This window comes from Nanorana parkeri, unplaced genomic scaffold, assembly GCF_000935625.1.
Source record: "Nanorana parkeri isolate BGI_ZX_2015 unplaced genomic scaffold, ASM93562v1 scaffold340, whole genome shotgun sequence".
Taxonomy (NCBI): domain Eukaryota; kingdom Metazoa; phylum Chordata; class Amphibia; order Anura; family Dicroglossidae; genus Nanorana; species Nanorana parkeri.
Window position 1 is genome coordinate 685205 of NW_017306608.1, and position 19788 is coordinate 704992.

Consider the following 19788-nt stretch of genomic DNA (forward strand, 5'->3'; position numbering starts at 1 on the left):
AAGAATTAACCTTAAGACAGCAGGAGCAACCTATGGCCTTACTTGGTGAATTGACAGGTCAAAAGACCACTGTGTAAACATTTCAAATGACTTCCAGAAACCCAGTATAACTCCAGCATGTGTAGCTTGATCTGCTCATCAAAGAGAAGAAAACTGTGTGAAGATTATCATGGGATATGTCAGAACTATAGCTCTGACATATGAAAAGTGGTCCTACTTTTTATGGACAACCACAATACAATTCTCAAACGGCTAGTTTTTGATTAGTGATTGTTAAAGGTAGCACATTCAGGATTTCATAGTAAAAATAATTGTAGTCATGTATTAAAGGAGAACTATAAGGTGAGTGATTTCCACTCATCCTCATAGTTAGAGCCGGCCTGTGACAAAGAAGCTGTCACAGGTTGTCTCCATTGATCGGGAAGTGAGTGAACCTACCGTCGCTCACTCACTTTCCGATCTCCCTGCAGAGGGTGGTGACTGTCAGTCACTGCTTCCCGCAGGGATTCCCCCCTCCCCTCTCCGATCCTCCAGCGCTGAGTGGAGGAATAGATGGGGAGGGGGCGGGCACAGCTGACTCTGCCTCTAGATAGGCAGAGCCAGCTGTCAATCACGCAGCTGGGTGGCTCCAGACAGTATGGTTTGGATCCGTCCCTGTTGCAGCGCTCTCAGTATATCGCGAGCAATAGCCCGCTATATACTGAGGTTTAGGTCACGGGAGGATGCTACTATATGTCCTCCTGTGACCCTAAAGAGAGCTAGGGGGAAAAACACTTACCCCATAGTTCTCTTTTAAACCATTCTTCTATTTTCAACTACTTGCTGTACTAGCTTTAATGAAGAGGGACATTCTTTTGAGGACAGTGAGATGCACATTTTGGACTGAGAGGACAACTGGTTCACAGGAAACGTGGAACATACCATCCTTGAACAGGGTGGGGGCTGTTGACCCTATCTGTCTTCCACATATAATGCCATTTTAACATCTACATCAAAGCAGTTTCACAACAATTCACACCTTCGGCCATGTAAACCAAAAAAGTCACACCTATGACACTTCCTGACACCAATGGATGGTTTACGTAACCATAACAATGTGATTCCACAACTTTTGTTTTTGAGTAATCAACATCTGCTTTGACACATTCCATGTTGAATGGCTTAAGGTAACTGTAATACCTGTGTTTGTATAAATGTTGGTTGATATTCCTCATAAGGACTGAAGATGTGACATAGATAAGCTACAAAACATTGCAAAACAATCCCAGTTGAACATGGATACTACTATTAACTGATTTACCTGTGGTTTGCCAGTAAAAACTTACAAGTGGCAACAGCCAAATGTGCTTGTTGTTCTTGGGGCAGTTTATATTCCAGTTTTACTTTCCATGGCTCCAAGCACCCAGCATATGTAGATTTCCATAGAAACATATGGTATTAAGAGATTGCTATTTTTTACACTTTTTTCTCCATGGCATTACGGCAAAATTCCACTTGGGCAAATAAACATTTACTCCTTTGTTCAGATAAGGTTTAAATAGATGGAATTAGCATCATTGTAAATAAACCATTTTGAACATTTTGTGGTTTTCATACACAGGCTGTGTCTTGCTCTGTTGCCTCAGTCAACATCAAAACTGCAAGGAGCATCAATGAATCACTTGAGTTTCATATGAAACTACAGAGGCAAGCAAACTTCAGGATGAGGTGTTTTGTTATTGGTGTTGTAGAATATTTCCAAAATATTATTCTAGTATCATTCATTAACAATACCTCCATGACAGAATACGATATCTGTGAGAAAACTAGTGGATGAAACTAGGTGTTACACCTAAGGCAGAACTGTAAGACTACAGTCACATCCTGCTTGTTGCATGTTGCATGTGGATTCCAACAAAAAGCCCCTTGCTTAAGTTTAAATGGTAATTAATCTAAAGCACATGTAAAGAAAAGACCACAGTGCAACTGTGCTGCATGAAAAAGATGATGTAAATGTATCCGAAGTCTACCCATACAAATATGTTTGCTGTGCAGGGCCAACAGATCACCCTATGGTGACCCTACCCTTTCCTTTTTTTTAGGAGCACTGCAAAGCGTTCTATGTGCTTGTGCGGCTCAACCTACAAGTATCTTCTGTGGAAAAGGGAAGTGGGGCAGAGCTGAAATTTTAGCAGAAATGTGTTTCAGTTTACATTTGTAGCTGGGCCTCAATTTCCAAGCCATTACAAAGTAGAGCACTGCAGACAGTGTAAATACCAGAGACGTGCGGTCAGGGGAGGCAGGTGAGGCAGGGCCTCACCTTGTATTATGGAAGCAAAAGCTGTCAGCTTTAAGTAGGGGAATGCCTCACTTAGCCCGGACCTTACTGCACATCACTGGTAAATACAGTATGTGTGTAAAATTTAGCTAGTATGTGGATGTAGCCAGCAATGTCCTGTAGTGAAAACTGGCTACCCCTGCAGGCTGCCTTTAAGCAGAGTGACCACACCACCACCACCTATAGCTCTGTGCAGGGACTATCTTCCACAAGTAGAGCTGATGTAATGACTTCAGTGCTGCTTCTTGGAGATGATCCCTGCAGGAGATAAAGAAAGGCTTTGATCGGCCTCTCCCCACCCTGCTCCAGGGAAAAGGAGATGTTGTGCTGTTGTGATTGATCTGCCAGCATTAAAACAGTGCTGTCACTGTCCCTACTCTTCCTGCCCTGCCTGCTGGAGGGAAAGAGAGATGTGCTGTTGTGCTTCATGTGCAAGCAATGTAACAAACTCAGAAACACAGTCCCCACTCTTTTCTTTCTGACCATGACCAGCGAAAGGGCAATACTCCGCTCTTCGGTCACCACCAACAACACCACTTAGTACAATCCCAACAGCCAGTTTTATACACTGCTTGCATATGCAGAGCGCTTTTGGAAAACGGAGTCTTGCATGCAGTCCAATTTGTGCACGAACACACCCAGCGTGAGCTACAGATCCCTTCCTCTGACTGGTGCTGATGAGAGGTAAAAAGAGGGCCCTGTGATGGCATTACAGGAATTTCTGTCAGGTAAATTTCAACTTCTACTGCATAATTACTGTATATACAGCGCTTGGGGAGGGAAATTTGTCTGTGACAGTTTTTGCTGCTCAGAGTTCAGTTTTAACTGTCCTCCTGAATTGTGCATGCAGACAAAGGTCTTTACCTAATCTGCCTGAAAATGGCTGTCAGTCAACTGTCATCTTATGTCTGTGGGTGTCCAAAGCAGTAATAGACAAGCTGTATACAAGTATTGTAACCAGGCACCACACAAAGTCCTTTGTTTTTAGGTACCTCTCCTTTTCTAATATGAGGGAAATCAAGGTTAAGTTGTTAAAAACCCAAATATCAAAAAGAGATCATTAAAGAGCAAGTTATGAATGTAGTTTAAAAAAAAGTTTCCTGCCCCAAAGAGTGTTACCCTTTAGTAAGCTTGCTTACATGGTATACACATAAGTGAGTATGATGGACATGGGGAGGTTGCACAAACGTCACTTTTATATTTTTGTACAAAATGATATTTATTCAGGGTTAGAGGACGAGAACATTAAGATCATCTGTTCATCATCACATGCTGTCTTATGATTCCTGGTATGTTGTCTGTTCGCGGATAAGTTCAGCATGGGACAGTTGTTTTTACATTGATTTTTTTTTTGCACTACTGTTCTGGAAAAAGTCAACACAAACAATACCACATTGCAAGGAATGTAACCTTAGATGCACGGTTTATAATTTAGGGAGAAAGTTGGATGAATCCCAGCGCAAATTAGTAAGAGGCAGGAAAAAATGCTCATTACATTTACCACAGGCCTTAAAACTAACTTTTAAGAGCTAAAACAAGCATATGGACTATCTTGTCTGTGTTTATGATGGATCAGCAGTTATAGTCACTAAGTAATGTTTTCTCTATGGTCTGTTTCTTCTCAGTGACATATGTTTTCTTTGTGACTGAGTTCACAACAGTGACTACATCCAGCTGTTCCAGGCTGGCTCTCTGGCCTGTTAGCTATACTTTACCTTATGCATGTAATTTTCGTAGATAAATGAGCATGACACAGCTACAGTTTTTTGTTGGTACCATATTGGGGTTTAACATTATGATAATATGTTGGTGCTGGGTAAATAACCTAATAGTAAGTAAACCAAAATGTATTTAAAATATGAGGTTGTGTACGTATATAATCATTTCCCTCCCCAATTAACATGCAATCAACATTTTTCAAGCAATTTCTTTTTTTTTTTTAAAGAAATACCTGTTTTGAGACCCAGTGATATCGTCACTGAGTCTGTCTTCTGCTCTTTGCTCTGAGTTGGTGAAAGGGACTGGCAGGCTCCTGTAAAAGTCACAACTTTCTTGCTTGTTTCCTTTTCAAAAGATTTTTATGAAATTCACATCACTGGGATCTGTTAAAATGTGCATCCCTGTTGGCTACTGAGTGCCATTGAGTGATGCAGATTTTAACTCTGCAGTCTGTTGATTGGGTGACTGGTTGCAGACATGTCTGTAGGAATGTCAGGGATCTGTTCTTTAACATAAAGCTCAGGAATAAAATGATTGGCAGAGAAAGCTAATAGCAGTGAGTGGGGGACCAACTACAGTACAGATCAGGGGGAGAAGTGATTGATGAATGATGGAGTTTGTTCAGACAGGAAATTAAGGTGGGCTCAAAAATAGCTTCTGCAGCTTCAAGCGGTTATATTTTGGAGATGCATGTTTACAGGGAACTGTGAGTAATCAGTTTCAGCAACTTCCTACAAGTTTTAGGGAAAAAAGGTAAGCCTGGAGTTAAGCTTTAAAATCTTAACTTAATAGTCTGCCCTTTAGGCCTTGTTCACACCAAGCGCGGAGCAGGTGCAGAGCAGAGCAGTTGCAGACCGGATCAAAACTGTGTCCAATGTATTCCCAAGGTATTTTTTGCTCCAGTTCACATCGCAGCGTGCAGTTCCAGAGCAGGTCCAGAGCAGGTGAAAAAACTGCAGCAGGCCCTATTTTACCTGCTCTGGAACGCATGCAAACGCATCAAAAAAACATCAAAAACGCATGCAAATGCCTGGACTGCACTGAAAGACCATGTTAAACTAAAAAAAAAAAATCTTTTAACCAAAAACGGCCTGGAACGCGGCAAAAACGCGGCAGAAAATGCAGCAAAAACGCGGCACAACCCACTGCACTGCGTGTGAACAAGGCCTTAGTGGTACACACCCCTGCTTTTCCTTGTGTTTTTAATGCATCTAATTACATCTTAATGTCTAAAAAATGTTCATAAGTGTTTCTGCCACCTAGTTTTAAATGTAGTGTGATGTGGTATGGATTTTGAATGTGCCTGGAGACATTTTTGTGTATTCATCACCTATCATCGCACCCAGTAAAACCCTATAAAAATGTATTTTAAAGATTTCCAAAATGTATGCCAGTGTGCTAGTGGAGCATCAAATGCTTTGTAGAAAATTAAACAGTGTGTTAGGAAACAAGCTATATCCTATAATTTCAGATATATGTGACTACTACATAGGAAATGCATAAACAACGCATGCAAATGTGTTGGTAAAATGCTTGTGTCTATAAGCTTGTGCGTGCTTTCTGAAGATTTGTGAGTACATGGCCTTTCACATCCATGATGTCTAACCGAAGAAAGGGCTGCGTGTATGAATACCGATCTGAAGGGAAAATATCTTGTACATAGCAGCCAATAAACGTTCACTTTTCATTGTACCAGTTATGGGAAAACGCTTTTGCTAAATAAGATCCATTTGTTACTTATTCAAAATGCAATTTCTATAACAGGTTAAAAACTACACATGTGACATACACATTATTTTTTCTTATGTTCTAGGCTTGCCACACAGTAATACCCATGGAAGGTATTCCTGCTTTGATACAGTGGTGTGACTTGCTTGGCCATATCATTCTAGGAACATCAGTAGAGGCACAAGTGCCAAGAAGGTCTCTGCCAATGACTCTAGTTTACTAATTAACCAAGATTACCTGCAAGAGTATATATTCCTCTATACATTATTCTTCAACTTTCAAACATACTGTATACTGTATATGAGTTGTTTAACATCAAAGCACCTTACAAAATAAAGTTAGCTAATAAAATAGCTAAGATTACATTTAGAAGCACAAATTATTTAAGTGATTGGGATAACTATGTGACACATCTCTTATGAACCAAAGTTTCTCTTGCTCACTAATTGTTGCACTCTTTCATCCAGTGAATATAAACTTTACTTTGTGAAGACCTTTTATGTTACATTCCCTAACCAGGTGGACAGTATACTGCCCCAACATAAAGGACTACAATGTAAACAGATATAGAGACACACGTTTTAAATGAAGTGATACATTCTTTCACATTGAAATGTGTCTCTGTGTTGGTCCGACACATCAGTCTTCTACAATCCTGCGTGTTGACACCAAAAAAAAAAATGAAAACCTGTTGTTTTTTTTACTTTAGGCTTCTCTTCATATTTAGGGCTACTTGTACTGTTACTTTTTCTTTAAATCAAAGATGTTTATTGATTTTGACATAACAGCACACATTTGCAAAGACAGTGGGAGCACATGGATACAACTTACAGCATGCAATTCAAGGGGTTACAAAACTGTATTGGGATAGGCAGAGCTCAATGTTTAAGCAAAATGACAGGTATCACTGTTGGAGAAGACTCTTTAATCGAACAGATCAAGTACATGTTAGGGCCCCCATTAATATTGGGGGGCCCAACATACTTACAAGGTTATACAGAGGAAGATGTTCTTTTGTGAGTCACTGCATCACAGAACCGCCATTTGCGCTGTGAGAAAGCGTACTAAACCACTGTAAGCATTAAACATTAAAGGTCGCGTCCAAGAAGGGCAGTTGGAAAGGAATAGAGAGAGAAGAAGAAGAAAGAGTAGGAAAGTCTAGGGTGGATAAGGAGAGGGAAAGAGAAGGGCTTACCAGGGTCGGTTCCTTCCCGGACATACGTGGGGGAAATTCATTTCCCCCACGTATTCATTTCCCCCACGAAGCGAAGATTTAAAGTGGTAGTAGACTGCTGTCAAATGATTGCGAATGGAGATATTGGAGCCATGGGTGCCTCATCAGTTCAAAGCGTGCGACTTTTACTTTTTCATTGGTCAGGAGAATTAAAAATCTGACCATCCCTTATTCCTACATCACCATGTTTATAGTCCTTCTTGCAGTAACCTGAAGTGATTCTGCACTGGAGGTTAGATATAAAGTTGAGTTTACAGTATGCATACTGCATACTTATTAATCCACAGAAGGGACTTTTATGCCAGCTGTGCTTATGGTACTCCAAGTACAAGTTTAACATTTCTAGGTCTTTATCTTGTCAACTTTACTTTTTTTCCAAAGGCAGGTAGCTCTCTATATATATAGTTTTGTTCTATTGAGAGCTACCTTCCTTTGGAAAAAAGTAAAGTTGCCAAGAGAAAGACCTAGAAATGTTAAACTTGTATTTCTAATTAAGGGACCCCAAAATTTGCTTGTTTACTCTATATTTACTCCTTACCCACAATATGTGTGGCAGTGACTTATATGAGTGTTTCTAAACCCTTTTCTGATGCTTTCTTCCCAGCATTTTCAAGCAGAAGCCCACCTACAATATAGTATGCAAATTAGTTTACCTGTAATTTTGTGACAAGAACTGGAAAATAGAAGTGGTTGTGCTTGGGGACCACAAATGAGAATGTCTTCTAGATGTTTTCTATCAGCAAGTTTACACCTTAAATAATAACAATAGTACTTATAGGAACTACATACACTGATACTTTACACATTCCATCATTAAAAAGCCACAGATTTTTTAAATGCGCTATTGTAAAAGTAAAATAAATTTTAGCCATGTGTAGACTACCATTTACAGCGTTTGATGGCTGTACCACAAAGATTAAGTGAAATGTAGTTAAGCAAAGTGGTAGTTCAGAACATCCAGTTTTGAAATGTGAGACTGTGGAAAATTCTGTGTGTGGCTTTACTGGACAGAAACTATTTCAAAAATAGAAAGGCATATTTGTTGTTCTCCAGCTTCGACATCAAAGAAAGTAATGGCTAACAACCAGATGAGTGAAATATGAGAAAACAGGCAGAGAGGGAATCGGTTTGACACTCGCAGAAATTAGGAAAATACAAAAAAAAATTGCATTTTCAGATGTCATTCCTCACTTTGCCATAGTTTTTACAAAGTACTTATGTAGAGCTGCCATCCTGACACACACTAAACCTAGCCTAGTCCTATGGTCAGGAAATGCCGATGGTATGATCTGAGAATGTAAATGCTGCTGGAAAATGGTTGTGTTTTCAGCCTTCGTAAACCACACTTTTTTGCGGAATAGCTATAAACAGGGCTCAGAAAAATATGGTTTCTGGAAAGTTAAAGTTAGTTTTTTTCTTTTCTGGTACTTTGATATTTGTGTATTACAAAATATAATACAAAACACAAAAAAAATACAAACGGTTCTCAAGCATGGAAGCAAATATTGGAAACCTAATTAAAACATATTTAAATACAAGAAAAAGTCTCAGTTGCATGCAGTTGACATTTATTTTTATTTTTTTGTGGAAGGCGTAAACCAAACCAAGGCATCTCTTTAAACTGTAGTTCTACCCTAATCTGTGGGAGCAGCAACATGGGGCATACATTTAACAATGACTTTACGTAGAAACAAACTTCCCTGGAGTTTTTCCACACTTCCTTAGGAATCCAGACACATACAGGACATCTAAGGGTGTCTCATGTGTTTGTACTAAACCCAGCAAAAGAACATGAATGCTTTTATTATCATATAACTAGCAATGAAACATGTACATAGGAGGAGAATTTCACAAAACCTCTATAGTACCAGTAAGTAAGGTCTTTATTATACATTTGCACACATATAGGGTGACCATGTGCCTTGCCTACATGTATTTTGTAGGGATGCACAGATACTTTTCGAGTACCAGTGCAGATACTTGGCATTTTCATGAGAACTACCAGGGTTGCAGTGGTTGTAGCTGGGACCTGGCTCTGGCACTCCACCACTGTCCTGAAATCATTAGTCTGTATTGTTTTAGAAAAACTGTCACATGACAATAAACAAACATGTATCAGTACTCGTACTTGTAAGTACTCGGCAAGTACCAGTACTCGTACTCGCAAAACTGGTATCTGTGCATCCCTTTATTTATATTTATAAAAACAAAATCGTACATTAAAACAGAGATGTACAAATCCCGGGAGCACCGTGTGCTCCTTACAAATGACAGCTGCCTCCTAATTTTTGAATTGGAGCTCAAAAGTATCGGTACATGTACTCGTACTTGTACCGATTACTGTACTTGGTATCTGTGCAACCCTAGTATTTTGTTATTCATTTTTTTGATATTTGATATTTTCCTTTGCATGCGGACAGGGTTGATTGTTAATGAGTTCTATATTGTGTATTTGTATAATCATATGTGCATATTGCATTTTAAATTAGCACATATTACCTGGTTGGGGTGTACTACCATTGTTGGCTAATGACAATTCAAGTAAAATCTTACTGTATTTGGAGTGTTCTAAAAGCAAAAGAGGTTTTTCTCCCCAAAATCATTCTGTAAATGTCCACTCTCTGACCATGGATGGTATAGCAGTCATAGACTAAGACAAAGGCCAGCAGTGCACAAATAGATTTGTCCATCCATGCTAAACAGCGTGGATGGCGGAATCTTCCCTGCTGGCTATTGTATTTAGACAGCCGTAACTCATGGCTGTCTGAATACCCAAACAGTGACTGCATCTGATTGAATTCAATCACTGTCTGGCCAATAATTTTCCACTCATTTCGTTTGTAGAATCAGGTAGTGCTGACATGGGCACCCACAACTCAAATTTTAGCAGAAATAGGCTGAATCCAGGCCATTTATGGCCACCTTAATTTTAAAACAACAACAGACATTAAACAAAATCTGACCATGGACATTGAGGTGCTCACCCAGTTTGTTAGACATTGGGTGGTGATCAATTCATGGCTATGTTTACCCTAAATAGATCATCTCATGTCTACGATTACACTAAATCATGCCCAATAAGATATAATCAAACTTACTTCTTATATGTCTAAGTGGTAATTGCTGTAGCTAAATATTTAAACTAAATTGCTAAGCTTTAGGTAATAAGATTTTTTGGTTCTTGGAGTTATTCATTGGCTAATGATTCGTTTAGGCTGTTTTTTATTTCTAAACTTATTAAGGACATTCCCTGGTATCAGCTAACAAATCCCTGTGTGTCCAACCAGAACAGGAAGGGTTATTGGGGCATGAGATGAGGGCAAAATCCCTAACAGGAACTCTGACAACAATAAAATCTGAAAAGGTTCTAGCTGTTCCGTGTTCCACCAAAATGGAGAGATGCCCCCTTCTTTCCTGTCATAGTAATCATCTTAATGTCTCCTTAATTTCTTTTGGGTGAAGTTATTCTTTAATCATTGTCTCATTCTTTGCTTTTCAGACATATATAGGCTCTATTTTGACTTCTGTCAACCCCTACAAGTTGATTCCAGGTTTATATGACCAAAGCACAACAGAGTTGTATAGCAGACATCACATGGGAGAAATACCACCTCACATCTTCGCAGTGGCCAATGAGTGTTATCGCTGCTTATGGAAAAGGCATGACAACCAATGTGTTCTTATTAGGTAAGAAGTATTTAATACTATAATTATCATTACTACTAGTAGTAGCAGTATTCGAAGTAGAAGTAGTAGTTGATTTCTTATTGGTACAATATATGAGACAAATTAAAGTTGAAATACAGCAACACTTTTTGTTGTTTTGTATAGAGTGAAGAATGGAATAAAACCTCTCAGATTTTATATTTGTATATGTGTATATTGACATAATTACCTACATCCTAACATGCTGACTTAAAACAAAGTAAGGAAATCTCATTGGGGACATATGGGCAATAAATATATGGCAGAGGTTATAATTCCTTCCCACTCAAATAAAAAAAACCTGATATTATTGATGTCTGTTTCCACTTTGGATGGATTCTCTACTTTTCTTGTCCTGGTTTACAGTAGGAAATAAACAGAAACAATCGCAAACATACTGCGATACAAATTTGACAAAGATTACAAACGTTGACCATTCTACCTAGAGCTAAAAAAAATTTGGATGGAGCTCCTCTTTACCGTTATTCCTCATTTGTCAATATTTAAAGAGATGTATTATAACACCATTCTAGCTTGTTAAATAGTTTAAGTAGAACTCTGAGTTTATTTTTAATACTTATCTTCTCTGGCAGAGTGCATCCTGATAGCGTTTCTTTATTTTCTAAACATGTATGTGTCTTTGCATGTATGCAGTGTTCCTCGGGAGTCTTCTACCTTGTATGAGCTCTTATATACTCCTGGCTGTGCGATATTCAGTCGCACAGCCATCTTCTGTCCTGGTCGTCTGATGAATTCACATTCCCCTGTTGAGGTCACACATACCCCGGTAGTTTTACAGACTTATGTAGGGTATACATGGTTAAAATCTCTAAAACAAAATTGGTTTCGGAATTTTCGTTCGACTTTCTAATCAATGATGGAGTCAAATCGGTGATCATTTTCAACTGCAGTGATGAAAAAATTTGAGCAGGGACTTCCCTCACTTTGGAGGGATTTTCTCTCATTTACTGTTGTGGCTATCGGACAGGAAGTGAAGGGAAATCTCCTGGGACACAGATGGCTATACAAGTAAAAAAAAATTACAGGGTTATAACCCTCCCAATGAAAAAAAGTTTTGGCTTCAATTCCACTTTAGCCCCCTGGCAATGGCTCCCATCATCTCTGTAAGAAGTTCTGAATGACGGAAAGCAGAGGTGGACTGCATTGGCTGTCACATCAGTTACATGAAAGGGGCACCCATCCCATTGGCTCCTTATTATAAACAGTGGTTGGGAGCTGTTGGTGACAGTTCGGTCACTGTGATGGGAGTACCCAGGTAAGCGTGCTTTTAGCACAGAACAGCGGGCCGGTTGGACGCATATATGCATACAGTCAGCATTAAAACCATCCACCGTTCTGACACATGTACGTCATGCCAGCGGGAACTGCTTAACATCGAGTTATTACACAAAATGGGCCACAGACAATTTTAATAACTAGCATGTACAACCAAGTTCTAGCCCTACCATACTCTATTCTAAAAAAAAGGGGGGTTTTACTGATTTCTCTATACCCCATGGAGGTTTCCCTTAAAGGAGAACTATGGGGTTAGGGCTTTTCCACATAGTTCTCCTTAGGGTAACGGGAGGACACAAACTAGCATCCTCCCGTCACCCTAAGCTCAGTATACCGTGAGCTACAGCTCGCAATATACTGAGACGCCGCAGCTGAAGCAGATCCCGACAATTATGTCTGGATTTGCCCAGCTGAGCGAGTGACAGCTAGCTCTGCCTATCTAGAGGCAGAGCCAGCTGTACCCGCCCCCTCCCACGTCCGTTCCGCCAGTCAGCGCTGGAGGATCAGAGCAGGGAAGAGGGGGGAATCAAGTCCCTCCCCTGTCATGGCAGAGAGCCGTGACAGGATCGAGAAGTGAGCGAACGCCGGTATGTGTTCGTTCACTTCCCGATCTACTAAGCCGACCTGTGACAGTTTCATTGTCACAGGTCGGCTAGAACTATGAGGATGAGTGAAAGAGGTTGGGGTAGAGGTAAAGACATGAACTGCAAACATTTTAAACATGCACATTACCTTTCCATGGACATACGAGTAAAGGAAAAAAATGTATCCGGGTGAGCTCGCAAATCCTCATATAAACTCCAGAACTGACCCTTGGAGTCCTGGAGCCTCAAGATCGGGTGTACCCAATAACGACGTCTCCTGCGGGCTCGTTCTCTGCAGATTGCTGTAGCCAGCACCATCAACATGTCTGCAAACATGTGATACATGTCTGTTCACCAGCTTTACATACACAAGGGAAGTAGATGTTAGGAGAGGGCAGAAGTGACCTCAGAGGAAGAATCTGCATACTGACAGCCCCACGGCTTGAAAACTGGGAACTGTCATCATCCAAAAACGCGTCAAAAACGCACTGCATGAGTAGCACCACGTCTGCAGATCCGCACCTGATCCGGACCTGAAAATCATGTGAACAGGCCCATACCACCGCTAGCTGATAATAAGACCCTTTTCACTCCAAAAATGAGAAGGATGTCATATGTCCTTTATGTACTTCTAGGAAGTCTCTGGACACATTAGCGGGTCGGGGAGAATCAGAATTACAGCCATCACAACAGTGCTATCCAATCTTGATTCTCAAAGAACAAACTGTACAACCCGCAATGTTGTAGCGAACACAGAACACATTCCACTACATATACCACAAATCATGTTTCAATGATTAAACTCTTGAATCGGGTACATTGCGCATGTAGTACATGATCTATTGAGGTTTTAGCACTGGGGTCCTGGTTTTGATTGCTACCAGGGACATTATCTTTAAGGATTTTTACATGCTCAGCCTGCATGATCGCAAGCTTCCGGGGGCTCTGATTTACTGCCGCAACCCAAAATAGAGTTGCTGAGAACAGCTCAGTGCTGGTCAGCTGGTTTCCTGGGTATGGTTTGTCCTAAGATAACACTGCTGAGATTAATTAGGTTGATATCCGTCAATTAAATCCAATCCTTATATTAAACACAAATCTAATGTGTAAAAATTAGTTCTGCTTTTTTACTGGAAGCTTGATAACTTTAAGGAGTTAGTGCCCCCTTGTGGTCATTGAACATCCTACAACTTTTTAGCCACATGTGAGTAAGTTATACTGTAACTTTTATAATAATAAATGTAAAGTTCAGCTATTGAACTAAATTATGATATCTCCTGCAACATTGGAATAGGATCAAATAAAAGTGTAATTATTCTAATATCCCTGCATTACATTCATTTTGTATCCCCTTGTTTGTTGAAAATAGAGATAGTCTGTTATACTGTGAGCACAGTGCAAGGGTTAGGTATTTTACCAGCTATGTCTCAGTAAAAAAAAAAAAAAATGCTTACATACCAGATAATTACAAGACTTGAGGCCGATTCTTTATGAACCTAATATTGCAGCCTACCATGCATTAGATGTTGTGGCTAAAAGGACGTGAATGCTCTGCAAGTGTAAGTATTTCATAATCACAGCATTTTACACCTAACATGTCTGGTATTAATCATCATACATATAAGGATGCATTAGAAGAGTTTGATTTTGAGTGTAAAGGCCCACTTTAAGAGCAGCTTTGTATTGGTGCAAAATGCTTAACACATAAATGATTTATCATAAAATTCCTGTCAACATAGGTCAGTATTCTAGGTTCTGAAGCATATTGCTTTACAAAGCAGTGCTGGGACTTGAGTACTGGCTGTGCTTTAAATTTGCTGGCTGTGTCACTGCTTCAGGGCATAGTTCATTGGACATGTAGAGATCCCAAAGAGAGATCCTTCTGAGTGTAGTGGTAAAATTCAAAAGGTGTGGGGGTTTTAGAGCAACAAAATATATTATAGTCATGTACTCACATATGTGTAGCTGCTAGAAACCCATTGTAGGGTCAAGCAACCTGATAATGAGCCTGTCTCCATGTAAAATATGATGGAAGGTCATGCTTGATACTTGTTGGGGTTTTCTAGATGATCCTGCATTGGACAAAAGTTGGATTCCAGTATGCAATGGTATAGACGGGGTAGCCAAACTTCAGCCCTCCGGCTGTGGTGAGGCTGCAAATCCAATTATGCACCTGCCTCTGAAATTCATGTCTGTGGTTGTCAGTCTTGCCATATTGATTGTATTTTTTTTCAGCTCATCAGTATTGTTTTTCACTAATATAGGCCTGTGTCAGGAATTTAGTGCTTAGTGGTCTCCCTCCACAGGTGCGATTGTCAGCAGCAACATCTCTGTCACATCTAATATCACACAGTATCTTGCAACAATCCTGTCCCCTTGTATTCCATCTACTTAACAGCAACTGATGCAATGGTCCCAGAGAACAGCTTTAAACAATACTGTGAGAGCAGAATTATGGATGGGGGTTGTAGTTGCTTGTTTTATACATGCGAGCTCTAGGGCCATCATCCTGATCCTGGCTGGATCTCATAAGTCACTGACCTGGTGCATACTCTGGAGCCTGCACCTTTAAATCAAAACTGGGGGGGGGGGTTAATTCAAATATATCCCTCAATAGGGGCAAAGTCTGCACCAATTCCTCAATAGGGGCACTTTGTCTGCACCAATGCCTTTACAAATCCAAATATTACATTGTAAAACTAGAGGTGACATCATTACTGGGCTACACATAACCTGTGCACAGAATAGAGCTGTGGGAGGGGCCCTGCAGAAAACTACAGTAGGGGTGGAAACAAGACCAGTCACGCTGCACAAGTAGAGAGAACAGCAGGGACTGGTCTTTATTACAAGAAGTTCCTGCACAGAGGCACATTTTTTGCTGGATTACTGCACAGATATGAAAGAAATACATTAAGCACACCAGGATTTAAGTAAGAATATACATTCCTCTTGTATTTAGACAATTGATGCTTATCCTGGATTTAAGTTTTAAATATTACGTCAGCAAAGATAGATCCCATATTTCTATCCTCAGAGGTTCACTTTAAGAGACAGTAAGAGTCAGTAAGTGGAGTATTATTTTTAGGGTGTGATACAATAACTTTTCTGGTATGATAAACATATAACATGTAATAAGAGCAATTAATAACAGATTATCAGCATCACAAACCACCATATTTTGTGCTTTTGGTTGTCGTCATTTCCAATTTCTCATCCTGATTGCGGTGGTTAAAAAAGCATTGTTTTCTCTTCTAATTTCCCTTCTGGCGCCAAGCTGCAAGACGCTCAGCTTTTAGTAAGAGATTATTTATTACCACAATATTGCACTGGGTGATTGGCTAAAGCTGTCCAAACTGCTTTATAGTAACAGATTGCTTTTTTATTTGGCCAATTACTCAGTCCCTTCTTCTCAGAGCTGCCCTTTCTTTATTAATTCCTCATGAGACTCCCTTTCCAAAGGGCACGATATTAAACATAAAGCAACCCCCAAAGATGTAAATAAAAAAGAAAATAAAAAAAGCCTTTAACCCCTTCGTGACGGGAGACGTACACTGTACGTCCAGCCACAATAAAGATCGTTTGACAGTAAATGTATTTGCAAGAAATTCCTCCAGAGTATAATTGTTAGATGTTTCCTTACAGCTCAGTCATTTAATCTCCAGTGGAAGAGATATGATCATACAAATAGTTCTGTATATATTTTGTAATGTATGTATTTTCCCAGGTCCTTGTCATTTTTATGTTGTGTGACTCTTGTAGTCTGGGCTGTTATTTCTAGTGCTGTGCATTGGTTTGCTGAAGTTGGTATTACAGGTGGTTCTTATTCCCCAACCAAGAAAAGCTTGTTTATGATAAAAGGCATAGTTCATACAGACCATATGTGTGAGTGATATATGGGCTATAAATTCTTAAAGCAATTCTATTACAAAACCATAAGCATTCCTCTTCTACTAGTATGTGTGTATTATTGTGATCCTTTCTTAAAGTTGGAGTTCATCCAAAACATTTTTGTTTTTGGTTTATTATGGGGATATGGTAAAGCCTTTATTGATTCTAATGGTTGCCTGTGTCTCCATTGAGGAGATTTTCTTTTACTTCCTGTCCTGATGCCGCACGATAAGACCTCACTCACACAAGGCTTTAATGTCCAAAGGGGGATTCATGGGCAGGAATCATAGGTGGCTCTGGACAGCTGCGGCTGCTCAGTCTGTGTAAAGCAAAGACAGACTCACAGTGGTCGCAGCAGTCCGCTGGGTTCCAAAGGTTACCGCACATGGATCGATTACCCGCGGGTAGAGACAGATGATCGCCCCCTGAACAAAAGCTGCATTTACCATATGTATAATTTTTCATTAATATATACATATTTTTTTTATTTTGCAGTGGTGAAAGTGGGGCAGGCAAAACAGAGAGCACAAAACACATTTTAAAGTACTTGTCTGCAATGAGCCAGCATTCCCTAGAACTGTCTTCAAAAGTAAAGACTGCCAGTGTGGAACAAGCAATTTTGGAGAGCAGGTAATGTATTGCTTTATATCAATAGCTCCTTTGCATTTCACCAGATGGAGCCCCTTTACAGACTACTTGTTGTTTTACTGAAGATACATGCTTTAATGAGTCATGTTTAGCTGTTTTCTGGCGCTGCAAGAACGAAAGTGTTCACATAACATTATGAAGTCTGACAGGATCCTCCTACCTGTTAAAGTCCCTTTGGTTCTCTCAGTGGATATGTTCATATCAAGATTCAGCCAAACATTTTTTGAATAAAACTCAGATTTCTATATCTTACAAAATGTACATTATACCCAGTATATTATTTGTATAGAAAGGTAGTTCCTTCACTCAGTTCAGTCATAGACAGAAGAGTAAAAGTTGTAATGAAGAATTTATCAAGATTATTATTATTATACGGGATATATATTGTGCCAACAGTTTGCGCAACGCTTTACAATATAAAGAAGACATTACAATCACAAGTTAAGTTTTTCAGCGGTATGAGGCAGTCAGACTTTACTGCATTGCACAGTGCTTGCAGTATAACAGTAACTGTTCAATCAGCGGTCTGATGGTAGATTGATGATCAACTTGGGCTACTTAAAGCAACTCTGTAGTTCTGTAGTGAGTAAATACTACACAAGCTAATGCAGGGTGGTAAAGTAAGTGCTATAGGGTGCCTTAATATACCTTACCCACACTGCCTTTTTTAATGTGGAAATTTGCACAGGTTTAAGTAAGTACACCCATGGACGGGAGAGCACCTAGGACTGGCGATCTTTCTGCTTAGGTACTATTTAAATATGTGTATAATTAAAGACATTAAACCAGCATGATTGCTGTGGGCACCTACTCCACTTTCACTCCAGTTTTCTGAACTCCACATTGCATATAACAGGCAAAAACATTTTTTAGCTTTGGATAGAGGGGGGAGGGGTTGGACCCTCTGTCAAGTTTTATTGCTGCCTGAGTCTCTACTGGGAAGATTCACCCCTTTATTTGTACAGGCGACTATTGCCACCAAGACAGAAAATGAACAGAAATTTCCTGGACATGGGGAGATTGGAAATCTTCCCATAAGGACACCAATCTAAAAGGGGAATTGCCTTCACTTTGGGAAATTCCCTCCTGTTTCTCTTGAAACCTCCTGTTGTGTCTATGGGACAGGAAGTGAAGGGCAATTTCCCCAGTGGTATACAGAGAGGAAAAAATAACCGGGATTTTAACCCTTCCCTACTCTATCCAAATCTATGATTACACTTTAAGGTTTTTTTTTTTTATAAGCTGGAAGCAGTTAATGGTTTTGTTACTCTTTGGACTTACTTCTTACATATACTACCAGCTTCTACTACCAGCTTCTACTACAATTTAACACCTAGTATTTATTGCTATTATTGCAGAATTCATTATGAGCGTGTTAAAGTGCTATCCAAGTGGAATGCAGTTCATATTTACTGCTTATGATTTTACCAAATATTCATTAAATTTTAAATGTCTACATAAAAGAACCAAGTCCACTCCAATGCGCTTTTATGGAACTCACAGTCCAGGTTATAGGTTAAGCTCTTTGAGGGAGAGGTCCCATCCAAATATTTAAAAGTGGCACAAGTAGGAATTTGTATGAAGTAAGCCAATTGTAAATGAAAAGAGGAACATTACTAGTGCGCCACCAAAGTAAATAAAAAAGGGAGAATGTGAAAGAGTATACTGCACTCACAAGTATATGAGGTATAACCATCTATAAGATGGTCTGCTGCAGCCCGGCATATCATTTGGACGATCTGCAGAATCTGTTCACTTGGTGGAACGATGAAATGGCACCAAGGGGAGTCTGACCACCTTTTCTGAATATGCTGATATGCTTATTAGTGAATTATATTCTTTCACATTCTCTCTTTTTTTACCAGTTATTGTACTAGTATTGCACCCAGTATTCCTCTTTCAATATATTTCTGCATCCTGGATGTTTATCTGCTGCAGAACTTAGAAAGAAACATTAGCAAGAGTTAGATATTTATTTGTGAAACATTGAGATCCAAACGTAGAAAACATCACCCACACACCAAGGTCCAATGCATCAAATTGTCCTTTTATTCTTTTATTGACGTCGGGTACACATGGCATCATAGTTGGAAGCAATGTTTCGGAACCTTAAACGGTCCCTTCATCAGTTAATAGTGACCTTGAGATCCAATTCACAATCTAGATGACCAGTGAATGTCGTTTTTGTAGCTTTTCCTAACTCTGATGCACTGTTAACCTTAGGGAAGTAAGAGACAGGCAGTAAGATGGAATGCAGGAAACTAACTGCAGAAATAGAATTTGTAGTCAGTAAAGAATGTTATCACGTAGATAATGCAATATCTCAGGCGTGCAAAGGCAAAACTATAAAAACTGCGACACATAATTGTCATTTTACAAGAGATTAACGAGAGGGATCTGGTTAGTATTTAAAAGTAATGTGAGATCAATGTATCATGTTTTTTTCTGTTTCCTTTCACAGTCCGATCATGGAGGCCTTTGGGAATGCAAAGACTGTTTACAATAATAATTCAAGCCGGTTTGGGAAATTCATTCAACTGAATATATGTCAGAAAGGTCATATTCAGGGAGGACGAATTGTAGACTGTATCCTTTCTCATTGCACCAACAGAGAGCATTTTTTATGAAGATGAAACTTTTAAAAGGAATCTGTAACTACGCTCTATAGT

At 39.5% G+C, this 19788-nt stretch overlaps 1 protein-coding gene across 1 annotated transcript in view; it reads left to right on the top strand.

Annotated features, from left to right (window-relative positions):
- The window catches only part of MYO10 (myosin X), a 195992-nt gene that overhangs the window by 86764 nt on the left and 89440 nt on the right, over positions 1-19788 (top strand). Inside the window, exons 4-6 of the mRNA XM_018558447.1 lie at positions 10498-10685; positions 16967-17101; positions 19581-19705. Of these exons, the coding sequence (XP_018413949.1) occupies positions 10498-10685; positions 16967-17101; positions 19581-19705 (448 nt within the window). The remainder of the gene's footprint in view (positions 1-10497; positions 10686-16966; positions 17102-19580; positions 19706-19788) is intronic.